Source organism: Choloepus didactylus, chromosome 8 (assembly GCF_015220235.1).
Source record: "Choloepus didactylus isolate mChoDid1 chromosome 8, mChoDid1.pri, whole genome shotgun sequence".
In the NCBI taxonomy this organism is placed as follows: Eukaryota; Metazoa; Chordata; class Mammalia; order Pilosa; family Megalonychidae; genus Choloepus; species Choloepus didactylus.
The window spans coordinates 16,483,108-16,496,284 of NC_051314.1; the positions used below are offsets into that span (position 1 = coordinate 16,483,108).

The following is a 13,177-nucleotide window of genomic DNA, read 5'->3' on the forward strand; positions in this document are numbered from 1 at the left end:
GGCTGTACGCCGGACAGAGGCCCCGCCCCAGCCAGGGCTGCCGTCAGGACGTCACGTCCACGTGTGGTGGGAGCCCCCTGCTGCCCAGAGCGGGGAGTGCAGGATGGAGGAAAGGTGGGCAGGGGCTACCCGGGGAGGGGAGTAAGGGGCCTTGAGGCCATGAGCCAGAGCTCCTCACCCAGTTCCCGGACTGTGGCCAGGCCCCCTCTCTCCGTGGGTGCTGAGCCCCAGCAGCCCTCCGCCGGCCCCCCAGCCCTCTAGCACAGCAGGTACCACCTTGGGCTGTGATCGGCACCTGCCTCCTCCGTTTGAGGACTTCATCTTGGTCGTCTGGATCCCTGGCTCCACGCCCAGAGCCTGGCACATCGCAGGTGCTTGATTAACTTGGGCCGAAAGAACGTACGGATAAGTTTATCGGTTTGGTTCCTTAGGGTCTTCAAGGGGTGACTCCAGAGGTGGAATTTTAGGTAGGGGGCTGGGTTAGGGTTTGGTGGTGAACTTAGTGCCCTACACATCCTAAAATGATGGCCTCGACTCCTAGAATTCAGGACCGTCAACTCGTAAACCCCAAGCGGGCAGGGATTCTGTCTTTTGTTTCACCAGTCCCCAGAACTGCCTGGCCCATGGCAGGCACTCAATAAATATTTGTTGAAAGTACAATTAAATGAAAGATACCAGATTCAAGCCCGAGTGACTACATCAGCCTGCCTGTGCTTGCACCCCTCCAGAGATGGGGGGCTCATTACTTATCTCCCGTGGCAGCAGTTCCGTCTTTGGACAGTGCTGTCTGTTAGTAAGTTCTTTCCCCTTTCCCTGGCCTTGGCAGAACCAGTCACCCTTGCCCCTGCTCTGAGGGAGGCCTGTCCCCGGGGTCCAGCAGCTGGGGACTTCTCCCACCCAGCGTGGTGGCCCCAGCATCCCTGAGGATGAGGTTCCAGGGCCCCATGGGTGCCCATCTTTCCCTGTTGGGCCCTCCTGCCCTCAGCTGAGAAAGGGATGGGGGTGGAGGGCCAGGGTGGGGTCACGACGGCAGACATGGTCAAAGAGAAGACAGAACTCCTGTCACGAGTTGGATCATGAGCTTTATTCTCACCCCTGAGTGAAACCTGAATGGCCACTTGCACCTGAAAAATGGCTGATTCCACCCCCTCAGTGATGGAGGAGGAAGCTGAGGACCAGAGAGGGAAAGGGAGAAGACCAAGGTCACACAGCCAGTGTGGGCCAGAGGCAGGAGAGGAACTTAGGCCTCCTGAACCCCAGCCCGGTGCTCTATCCACCAACCCTGACTGCCCTTTTGTGAGCCAAAGGGGGTGGTGGAGGTGGAGCTTAGCTCACAGCTGACATTAGCTGCAGGCAAGGTCTCCTCCTGCAGATGCCTATTGCAACATCACTACCAGGTCCTTGCATACCTCCAGAGACAGGGATCTCACCACCTGACAAGGCAGCTACTCCTCCCTTGAGGTGTTTGACCCGGAGGAAAGGCACGTGGGGGGTGTAGGAGGACAGGTTCCTCCCTAGGAATCTACCTTGCTCCTGCTCGCCCACTCAGGCTGGCTCATGCTTAGAGAGGCAGAGACTCGAATCCGCTTTCCCTGCTGGACTACTGACCAGTAGTACTGACTACTGGGCAGAGGCAACCCCATTTCCTGTTCCCCTGCCAGGGAATTTCCCTCCAGGAGCCAGCGTGAGGGGGTGCAACGTGCCTCTGAGAAGAAGCCTGTTTGTGGAATCCTCCTCCAGGCCGGGGTCTCCCTAGAGACAGTGCTGCCTGCAGTGCTAGGAAGGTGGTGCTACTCTGATGGTGCTGCCATAGCAGGTCTCAGGATGCTGGGGTCCGGGGGGGGCTGCCCCTCACTGCCGTGGGACCTCTGGTCAGTAGTCCAGCAGGGAAAGCGGATCCGAGTCTCTGCCTCTCTAAGCATGAGCCCTGTGTCACTCGTTGGCTCGGCCACCACCTCCAGGCAGCCCTCCTGGTAACCACAGCCCACACAGCTCTCTCTTGGTCTCTTGGTCATACCACCATTCTCGCTTATCTGGAACACTCTCTGCCATTTCCTGGAGGGGTCCCACCTTGAAGATGGAGCTCTCTTCTCCTCTTGTCTCCCCAATAGTTGTCACCCCAGGGACCCAGGAGTCTCAGCTGGAAACTCTCAGGGGGACCCAGGGTAATCTTGTCCATCCGTTGGGGATGCAGACCCAAAGGGGGGGGGGGCTCTGGGGGTCAAGGGCCAGAAGGGGCCAAAATGGTTCTATCCCAAACACCTTATTCTGCCAAGACCCAGAGAAGGAACATGACTTGGCAGAGGCCACACGGCGCTGGAGGCGAAGCTGGGACTGACCCTGTGGGCTCTGGGCTCCTACCCAGTGCTCCTGGCTTCTCCCAGGGGTCCCGTCCGTGGGCTGAGCTGTGTGCATGGTGAACCCCACGCAAGCAGGGACGGCTGAGCCCCGGCTGGGGACGGGAGGGGCCGGCAGAGGAACCCCCTGAGTTGAAGGAGGAAACCTCGCTGAGGGCAGGGAGCGCTCAAGGACCCCAAACCCCTCCTTTGAGGGCTGACAGCATTTCAGAGAGTGAGGACCCATTCCCCAGGCTAGGAAACTGAGGCCCAGAGAGAGGCCAGGGTGCTTCTCTTCGGCTGCCTTCCTCACCCTTGACTTTAGTGGCTGGACGCCGAGGGCCAGGGGGCCTCGGTGGTGGGCTCTGAGCCCTGGGAGCTCCCACACACCGTCCTGAGCTCTGCCTCTCCCCCACTGTTAGCTCGAGGCCATCGGGGAGGGTGACGATGTCTGGGGAACAGGAGAGGGTGCACTGAGGGTGAGAGGGGGTCTCCAGGTACCGCAGGTCCTGGGGTTCCCGGAACACCCAGCCCCCAGAGCCACCTGCACAGGAAGCTCACTGCTTGCTGGCGATCTTCTTCTTCCGGGCAGAGACCAGGTCGTAGAAAGGGACACGGGTGATGCTCGCTCTGGAACGAGGAGGAGGAGAAAAGATTCAAGGCTGGGCTGGTGGGTTGAGGTGTCTCATCTCCCAGGGCTGGTAAGCAGGGCTGTGGGGTTCCAGGGAGCTGCTGGCCTGTCCCACCACAGGGGATTGGCCAGATGACCCCTGCAAGGACCCAGCCAGGGTGAGCACAGCCTTCCTGGATGCCAGAGTCCCCTGGGCAGGGCTGGAGAGGGTGCATGGGGAGCTGAGAACCTGGGGAGCTCTGCCCCAAAGTGTTGCCAGACCCCCTTTCCTGGGTCCCATCAGAGACTCTTGGAAGGAGCTGGAAAGAGCTGGGAAAGGAATCAGTAGACCCCCTAGCTCTGCCTCTCACTGCCTGTGTGGCCCTGGGCAAGCCCCTTGTCCTCTCTGGGGCCTCAGTTGCCTCATCTGTGAAATGGAAGTGAGGATGGGGCTGAGAGCTGGACATGGCCCCAGCCAGCGACAATATCTGTGTCTTCCTCCGGTCGCCAGGACACACCCTTGCCAACATGTCCCCACAGGCTTGAGTCAAGGTCCGTGCATACTTGTCATCTTTCCCTGGCCCCTCGGGCTCCCCATGGCTGTGTTCCCCTACCCCTCTCTTTCTTCCAGCCCCAGGTCAAACATATCGCCAGCTCCCATGGGTCCTGCCAGTGGGGCCCCCCCTGCCTGCCAGCCTCAGGCCTCACCTGGGCTGGGACAGCTGCCGGCCCACCCACCAATCCTCCAGCCCCCCAAGTGCCAGGGCTGACAGTTCCCCTTCCCAATGTCCCTCCAGCCTTCTCTCACCTTTCTGCAGCCCTGGAGCAGTAATGGGGCTTGGCCTGGAGTCCAGTCGCCAGCACCTGGCTGTGTGACCCTGGGCAAGTTGCTGCCCCTCTCTGAACCAGTGCAGCATCAAGCCCCACAAGAGTGGATGCTCTTGCCATGTGTTGGGGGCCTGTTTGTCCCCCCAACCCCCATCTCTGCCTTATTTCAGACCCTGAAGTCTCCTGGACTGTGGTGATGTCACCTGTCCCTCCAACAACCATCTTGGGCACTTCAAAATCAGCCCCTACACTGTGGCCTTTCTCTCCTGACCACGCTGCTCCTGTTTGCTAGTCTGTGGCTCCCCATTGCCCCCAGGAGAAACCCAAGCTCGTTGCCATGGCAACCAAGGCCTGGCCAGCCTCTGCAGCTGCATCTCCCACTGCTCGGCCCCTGCACTGCTGGGTTTGTGCTGAACCTGCACGGCCGGGCCCCTGTGCCTCTGGCACTGCCCGGCCCCATGCTGCCCAGCACCAGCTCCCCAGGACTCGGCGATGTCCTCCAGCCGGGCCACCCCCTGCCTGGCCCTCGTGTCTTTGCCCACAATGCCCTTCCCTCCCCCTCCACCAGGTGCAGTCCTTCCCAGGACCCCTTGGGACACTGATGCTGATGGCAGCGCCATCACCAAGCACTTGCCCAGTGTCAAGTGCTCTGCAAAGAGCTGCACACGTGTGTCTTGCTCGATCTTCCCCAAAGTCCCACAAAGTCAGTGCCTCACTCCCCTGCATCCTGGGGCTGGCACCGAGCCAGGTGGGAGCATTTGCATGCCTGACGCAGGAGGGAGACCCCAGAGTTGATTACAGATGAGATCACTTGTCTTGTGGCCCCTACCGTATGGCCTGGATCCACTGGTCCCGCTCCTCGGCGCTGGAGGCCGAGATCCGGTAGGACTCGTGCTTGCCCTCCACCACCTTGCCGTCGCCATCCGTCTTGCAGGCCTTTATCTTCTGGCCCCGGCAGCTGGGGTTGTAGAGCTCCAGGCAGAACTGGGGGAGGTGGCCGGGTGAGGGCAGCGCAGGGCAGGGGTGGGAGGAGAAGGTGGGCAAGACGGGAGCGCGACAAGCAGCCGGAGCCCCCACCCAGCAGGACACACCCTGCCCCCAACAGGCCTGTGCCTAAGAAACATGAATGGGCAGGAGCTGCTGCTCCCACACTGAGCCCTCGCTGTGTTCCTGCCCCGTCCACCATCTCCCTAAAATCCCCACTCGGCAGACGAGCAGTGGCTCACTCGGGGTCTCCCAGCCAGCATCAGGGTCAGGGTAAGACCGTGTCCTTTGGATGACATTGACCTGCCCCCAGGGTCTGCAACCTCTGGAGGGAGAGGGAGGGCAGGCCTGACCTGGGCGGAGTTGGGGAGAGCCCACCCCAGCGCCCTCTCCTCCCGCTCTGTTTTAGGAAACCCCCCAGCAGCTCTGGCCTCAGGATCCCCCAGACCCCACCACATACTGGCTTCTTGGGGTCGTCGACCTTCTGGACTGAGAGGTTCTCCAGGGGTATGATCCCCAGTGGCTCCTTGTCCTGCAGGGGAAGGGGAGGGAAGGTCAGGGCTGGCACCTGGAGCCCTGAGGCCAAGGGCAGGAACTTGTGAGGCTCCCCAAACCCAAGGAGCCCTGGGTCCATCTTCCCAGGTCCTGTCCAGCCCTGGAGTTGGGGGCAGCGGAGCAGTGTGTGAAGGGCACTGGTTGGGAGTTAAGAGCCTGACTTGAAGCCCCGGCTTTGCCTTGGACCTTGGCCCAGCCCCTTTGCCTCTTTCTACCTCAGTTTCCCCATCTGTAAAATGGGCTTGGGGGTGAGCTGAGTTATCTCAGAGAATCCTCAAATTATGCTGTGGTGGGAGGTGGAAGGGGGTTGGGTGGGGAGGGGCAGGGGCCCCCAGCTCACGGTGGTGAACTCGAAGTAGTAGAGGCAGTTGTCTGTCAGGATGAACCAGCGCCGTTTCCACGTCTTCACACGGCCCCCTGCGGGATGCCAATGGGGCAGTTCAGTCAGCCCTGCCTCTCCCCAGGCCACTGACCCCTGCCTCCGTAGACAAGTGGGATCTTGGATGCTTGTCCCTGGGCCCGGGCCGAGTCCCTGAGCCCCTAGCCTGGCCCTGAGCCTCCCCACTCCCCCCACCTATCCCTTCCTCACTTGACTCTCTTCACAGATCCCATCCCACCCCCCACCCCAGGCCTGAGACACTTGACCGGCCTTCAAGGCTCCTCTGTGACCAGGCCCCAGGGACAGCTCTTGCCATTCCCTGCACTTTCCTGCCACTGGCACCCCTGGTTCACCCAAGGCCATGCTGTCTGGGCCTCTTCTAGAGGTTTCTTATGTGTATTTATTATTAATTCCATAACCACCTACGAGGAAGTTGCCGTTATTAACCCCATTTTACAGACAAGCAAACCAAGGCACAGATAGGCTAAGGCACCTGCCCAAGGTCCACAGCACAGCTGAGATTCCAACCCCGGCATCCTAACTCCAGAGGCCAAGTTCTTGGCCATTTTCCTGCACACTGAACCTGCCCAGAAACTCTTATCCCCATTTTACAGCTGTGGAAACTGAGGCCAAGAAACACGACCAGGGTTGTGCGACTCCAGAGGCCCCTTTCTTGCCTGATTCATGCTGAGAAGAGCTAGTTGGGGCAGGAATGGAGGCCAAGCAGTCTGTAGGAGAGGGACAGGCAGGGATGTGGACATGAGAGGCGGAGGGCTTGGGTGGGCGTCTGGTGTTGGGGTGGGGGGGCTACCTCCACAGGCCACGGCGCCCAGCTGAGCAGCCACTGCCATGGAAGCTGCTGGTAGTGTGTGGGGGGCAGGGGCAGATGGCTGGGCCCTGTGGGTCCCCCGCCAGGCTCTACAGCGGCCGCTGCTGCAGCACCCACCTCCATGCCACCCACCCCCAGCTCCTTTGCAGGGCAGAGGCCTGGCGGCTGCTGCTGAGGCCACACCCTCCCGGTTGCTGAGCCACCTTGAGGGGAGGCTTCCCCTGAGCCACATCCTGCCGCCCACCCTCTCACCTCCTTCGGGGACACCCAGGCCTCCTCCCATCATCTGCCACTTGCCGGCTGTGTGGCCTCAGGCAGCGCCTACACTTGCTGAGCCTTGGCTTCCTCTGAATGCACCTCGCGGGCACCTGGTAGTTCTCGATCAATGGCAGTTCCCATGAAGACTTCAGCAGATCTGCCTGCCTCTCTCCCCGAGTCCAGCTCGGCTTCCCCTCCCCGGCTGCCACCCCTCGTTCCCAGGGCAGACAGAGGGGCGGGCAGAGTGCTGCCCTGGGCTCAGGAGACCTGGGGCCACCCCGTCTCCACCCCTGAAGCTGCATATGAGCCTGTGTGTGTGTGCACGTGTGCCTTTGTGTGCAGGCATGTTAGTGCATGTGCTGGTATGAATGAGTGTGCATGTCAGTACGTGTGCCCATGTGTGCATAGGTGTGTGTGCCAGTGTGTGTGCCCGTGCATGCAGGCATGTCAGCATGTATGTATGTCAGCCGTGGGCCTGCATGTGCAGGCATGTCAGCACGCATGCCCATGTGTACACGAGTGTGTCAGCATGTGTGTGCAGGCACGTCAGCACGTGTGCGTGTGCCCGCAGGCGCGTGCCATTGGCTGCTCACCCAGCTTGAGCAGCCAGCCCTCGTGGTCCGGGTTGAAGAAGGTGTGGGTGAGGTCGTTTCCGTCGTCCTCCGGGATGGAGAAGGGCTCGCTCTTGATGCTGTCGAAGAGGTGCTGCCCGCGACAAGGAGGGAGAGACCCGGCTGTGACGTGCCACCACCAGGGCCTGGGTGGGGCCTGACCTGCGTGGCCTCGGGCGAGTCCCTCAACATCCTGGCAAACTCTTTCCTTGCCATTAGCTCATGGTTGGTCCCTGGGCTCCTCTCGGGGGACCCTCCCTGGCCCCCCCGGCCCACTTGGTGCTCCCCTTCCCACCCTGGGCTTGGCCTTGCCCAGCCCACAGTGTCATGCCCCCCGACCAGGCCACATATGACAATAGGGCAGAGTGGGCAAGGGTCGGCCCCTCCGAGACACCAAACTGGTAGCTCTGCCTGTGACCCTCACAACCTGCCAGCAATTTGACATCAGCTTCCTTGTTTGGGGTGGACCACCCCACTAAGCCAGGGGCTCCTCCAGGGCAGGCCTGGGCCATACACCCTAGGGCCCGGCCCAAAGCATTTGGCAGCTGTTTGCTGTCTGAGTGGCAGGAAGACACAGCTCCACCACTGAAGGGCTCTGTGACCCTGGGCAGATCCCTTGGCCTCTCTGAGCTGCCACGTCCTCATCTGAGAGACGGAGAGAACCACGCTGACCCCTCGGGGGAGTAAATGGATGACACAGAGGTCAGAAGCTCTCCCCTCCCTCCAAGTCAAGGTGAAGGTGATGAGAAGGCAATACAACTCCACCTCCACCTGACCACCCAGTGCTGCTCAAACAGGCCCAATGAGTGAGCTGCAGAATGTCACCCCTGTGTTGAGACACAAGCACAGGTGTTGAGGCAGGGACCCCTACCCCACCCTACCTGCTCCCCTGGGCATGCACAGGTGCAAACACCCACATGCACACACAGGTGTGCACGCACACACATGCATACACTCTGGGTCTCAGCAGCCGGAGTCAGGCCTCCTTGGGCAATGCCCATGGTGGGAGGGGCCCCTTTCTCTGCTCAGGTGCCACGTCAGAGACTCCCAGGTGCACCCCTGGGTGGGTGGGGCAGCAGATAAATGGGGCTTGTCCAGAGCTGCCTGGGAAGACAGAGATTGGCTGCCCCATCAGAGGCCTTGTTAAAGGAGAGACTCAGGGCTGGGCTGCTGACCTCAGATCTCCAGGCCCCTTGGCAGAGGGAAATGACCTGTTCTGGATGGCCTCCAATCATGGGGTTGGGGACCTGATTTTAATTCTCCATGGAGAACTTTCTAGTAGTTAGAGCTGCTAAAATATGGAAGGAGCAATCTTGTAGGGTAATGAGCTCCTTATCACTGGAGGTATGCAAAGCACGGCTGGGACCCCCCTGCAGGCCATTATGGATGTCAGTGCTCTATCATGCCTGTGTCTTTTGAACCTCCCACCACGAGGCTCTGGGGTTCCAGGAACAACCTGCCCAGATTTCCAAGTGTTTGGAAAAACAGATTCAAAACTTGTCTATTTCTGCTTATTAAAACCAGACACAATTTGTGTTGCCATCGCTAACATAATTAAATCATAATTAAACCGCCATTCAGGCTGTTTCCTTGAAATCTTAAAAGAAAAATTTTGTAAGTATTGCCTGATTCCCCAAAGTTTTAGAAATGGCGTTTGTTGGTTTTTTAAGGTCCACTCTGAGCTCAGGGGTCCAGGGCAGGGGGTAGGCCCAGAGCAGGTTTTCCTGGGCTTGATGGTTTCTGGCCTCAGGTGGCTCAGCCCTGACTGTGGTGGTGTGGGGGTGGGCAGGAGCAGGGGACAGTGTCTCATTTTTGCAGCCCCTACCCCTGTTCCCCCAGAGCAGCCGGGGAAGCCCTGGCTACCTCCCACCCAGGCTGGGCTAAGCCCTGGGAATTCCCAGGTGGCGTGGCTGTTCCAACATCGCCTGTGCCCAGAAGTCCCTGTCGGCAGAGCTGACAGCACAGACAAACGTTTGGAGGGCCTGAGGAGGCGGGCAGGGTGGCAGACAGAGGGGCTCGGGCCCCCACAAAACCCACAGGGGGACCCGGCAGTTTCTGCGGTCACTTTATCAGTCTGCACATTCTGCCCCCACAAAGAAAACAGCTCGGTTCACCCACATTTCCTGTACCTTATAAACATCAGCCTGTTTTGTTAACCCCTCAGTTTTCCTTTGGAGATTCACCTCCCCCCAGTTTCTGTGCAGGTTGCTGGGGGGTGGGGGGGAAATACCCTGCCTCCCTTGGGAATGGATGAATGACTCATATTCTGGTCAATCAGCATTTCATGCTGGTTGGCCCCAGTGATTGGTTCAGGGACGGACATGTGACCCAAGCCAGCCAATAGGACTTAATTCTGGGACTTTAGCTTGAACTGCGGAGAAAGAGGGCTGCTAAGCAAGAGGAGGCCTGGGGCTGCCTGGGCCAATTTCAGCCACCACCTGGGGAGAGGGAAGCCACCTTGGAAAGAAGGGGAACTGAATCTTGATGCCACTGGGCACCTGGATCTAGCTAAGCCTGTTGCCAACCTGCCTGAAACGATATCAATCCTTGATCTTTCAGTCACATAAGCCAAAACTCCCCTAGCCAGGAAGCAGCTGCCAGCTGGGTAAAACAGCTAAGTCCTCTGGCCCCAAATCTTGCCCTCTCGTCTCTGCAGAGTGAAGGGCTCTGGAGCCAGTCAGACATGGGTTTGAATCTAGACTCCTCGCAAACTCTGAGATCCCCGGCCAGCTGCCTAAGGTTGTCAGGAGGACTTAATGAGAACATGATGTGCTTAGAGCCATGCCTGGCCATGGTCAGCTCTGATAACCAGCCACCCTCACTGGTGTTCTGATTAGGTTTACACCACACTACCTACCCCCGCCAAGGTGTCTGGGACCAGAGGCTCCCAACACAGCACAACCCATTTAAATCAGAGTCTTGGAGCCTTACTCCCCAGCCCCATCCCCAGCTCTGGGGGAGAAGGCCTAGATGGATGTCAGTTGCAATGCTGTGAGCCCTGGAGGGTGGTCAGACAGCTCAGCAGAGGGGAGGACAGAGGTTCCCTAAGACAGAAGGGGACCCTCGTGTGGTAGGAACTGACCCTTTGGGGCCTGTGGTCTGATCCCACTGTTTTTGGCCGGAGATGGACTCAGACGTTTCCTTGTGGGGGCAGTGTGTGCACACACGTGCGTGTGTGTGCATGATGGGGCAGGTGTGGGATGATGGGGGTGGGGGTGGGAAGTCCACTAACCCCCCCTTTCTTTGCCCACCCTCCCTGAGCTGTCACTTAAAGGATCTGGTTTCTGTAAAGCAGTGGAGAGGCTCCGACTAGGGCGGGAGGGCCGGGGCTGCCTACATCAGGAGATGCCCTGGGCTGGGAGATAGTGCCCTTGCCTGGGCCTCAGTTCCTCCACCCGTAACATGAAAGGGCGGAGAGCCCCTTCTGCATTCTTGCCCCTCTCCTCCTTCCCCTCCACCCTGCCCCCTCTCCCACCCGGCAGCTCTCAAGGTGAGGGCTCTGCTCTCAGTATTTTCCAGGTACCCCGTCAAGTGCCAGAGGCTCACGTGCATGACCTCTGCTTCTCAGAGCGTCATTAGCCTGCTTTGCAGATAAGGAAACTGAGGCTCAGCCCCAGGGAGTCCAGACCCTGTGCTTCCCCGGCAGCCTCATGGGCACTCTGCCCTGTCTCCACCTGGATGACCAGGGTGCGGCGGCTTAACCTGCCCGGCCCCAGCTCCCAAGATGCACCTCTCTGAAGTTTTTCCCAGCTGCGTGCCCTTAGGCCATGCAGCTATGTAAATGTAATTTTCATGAACTGAGCCCTCAATTTAAAAGTGTTGTTCAAGCTGGAGTCACTTCACAGAGGATCCTTCTGCAAAATGGTGAACTTTGAATATCTGAATGTGCTTCAAACTGAGTCCCAACTTTACATATGCTGAAGCCTTGAACAGCTGGGACCAGCTCTGTGTGGTTCTCTTTGAACAGGCCCTGGGAAGCTGCTGGCTTGATGGGCCACTCCAGTGACACCAGGCCCTTTGCTACAAACCATGCATTTCTACACTAATCCTATGAGCAGGGGCTCAGAGAGGTCAAGCCCCTTTCCTAATGTCACACAGCCCAAGTTGTGTGGCCAGAACTTGGCTACACTCCCTCCAACACTCTGTTCTTTTCCCTACCCCCAGCCTGCCTTTCTTGGCTGCTGAAGAGGATAATAAATCCTTCCCCATGACCTCCCAGGCAGATTTGGAAGCTAAATTGAGATAATAGACCCAAAAATCTTATGAGAAGAAAGTTACAAGCTCTATACAGACTCAGCGCATTGTTACTAACAAAAGGCTTGAATTGGGGAAAAATACCTAAGGAGAGAGCTGTGGAAAGGCTCCCTGGGGGCTGAAGGCAGTAATGGGGGCCCCTAGGAGATATAATTAACTCATTACCTGCCCAGCTTTAGGCCTCAAGGAGCCAAAATGAGATGAGTTGCCAATTCTCAAATGCCTTTTACGTTTCAGGCATTATTAGATGGTGTGTTTTTAAAATTAATTCTTCTTAATGGTGACACAAGCCACCATTTAGAGCCTGAACTATGTACCTGGCAGAGGCTCTGCCCTTTACATTTTTTTTTTTTAATTACAACTCACAGCAGCTCTGAGACACAGGCTTATTATCCCCACCCTCCTGGTTGCAGGAACGGGGGCTCGGAGAGGGTGAGGCCTTACCCATGGTCACTGGGAAGGCAGAGAGATGGGGGTCGGGGCACTTAACCACCTCTCAGGCCCCCATTCTATGGAGCAGTCCCCCAGGGGACTTTCCCCTCTAGGGACCAAGCAGTGGTAGGCTAAGTGTGGGGTGGATCTCAGACACCCAGGGGTGCCAGAATCTTTCAAGATGCAGGCTCCACCCAGATTCTGGAGGCAGGAGGCGTGTGGGGCGCTAACCTGGGCCCTGACCGTGGGGGATTGAAACTCTATTGAGCTCTGGGGCGTCGCCAGCCCTTGACATGAATCAGCACATCACTTTGGCTAACCCATGCTCTGAATCTCTCACTTCCAGGTTCACAAATTGCTCCTGACTCCTGTTGCCCGTAGGGAATGGAAAAACCCCTGAGGCTGTCATTCAAAGCCCTGGGCGCTCTGGCCCTACTAGCTGCCCATTACAGTCCACACGTCCCCATAGGCAGCCACACTCGATGCCTCTCCTCCTTCCCAACCAGGCCAGGCAGGCCTGGGTTCTGGCAGCTTCCTTTTCTAGAATGTCCTTTCCCTGCTTCTTCTCCTCCTCCTCAACCTTCAAGGCCCAGCTCAAAAGTCACCTCTTCTGGGGAGTCTTCCAGGATGTCACCCTCTCCCAGCAATGGCCTCTGTGTCTCCTAGTCAGTAAATATGAATCATGCAGCACTTATTCTCACAGGCTTCATCTCCCCACCCAGACCCTGAACTTGATCAGGGCCTGTGTTTTGCCACTGGGTCCCTGTGCTGGGCATGGGGCCTGGTAGAGCGTGCGGGCCTGCGGTGTTTGAGAGGGAGGCGGGAGGCTAACGTGTGCTTCGCAGAAGTCCTTAATTTCCTCCTCTCTAAAGGAAGGAGGCGTTTGAGCACAGAAACTGAGGACTTTTAGCAACCTCATGCTGAGAGATTAACAATTCTGGATTCCAAGAAATAGTTCTGTGCTGTGAGAGGTGCCCCAAGACACCTTCTGGGTGGTCTAGCTCTGGACATCCTTCTCAAGATAGAGGCCACTCTTGGGAAGGTCCATCTCAGGACCAATCTCTTTTGTGATGGTCTTTGGTGATGGTACGGTCTTCTCTC

General features: G+C 58.3%; 1 protein-coding gene across 2 annotated transcripts in view; it reads right to left on the minus strand.

Moving 5' to 3' along the window:
* Positions 1-1,064: 1,064 nt before the first annotated feature.
* The window catches only part of CYTH4 (cytohesin 4), a 35,149-nt gene continuing 23,036 nt past the window's right edge, over positions 1,065-13,177 (minus strand). Inside the window, exons 8-12 of one of the 2 annotated variants that reach the window (XM_037846063.1) lie at positions 7,373-7,484; positions 5,654-5,730; positions 5,219-5,290; positions 4,604-4,758; positions 1,065-2,966 (exon numbers count right to left, since the gene is read on the minus strand). In XM_037846063.1, coding sequence (XP_037701991.1) covers positions 2,658-2,966; positions 4,604-4,758; positions 5,219-5,290; positions 5,654-5,730; positions 7,373-7,484 — 725 coding nt within the window. In that variant the 3' untranslated portion in view covers positions 1,065-2,657. The remainder of the gene's footprint in view (positions 2,967-4,603; positions 4,759-5,218; positions 5,291-5,653; positions 5,731-7,372; positions 7,485-13,177) is intronic. The other variant, XM_037846064.1, reaches the window with a different exon arrangement.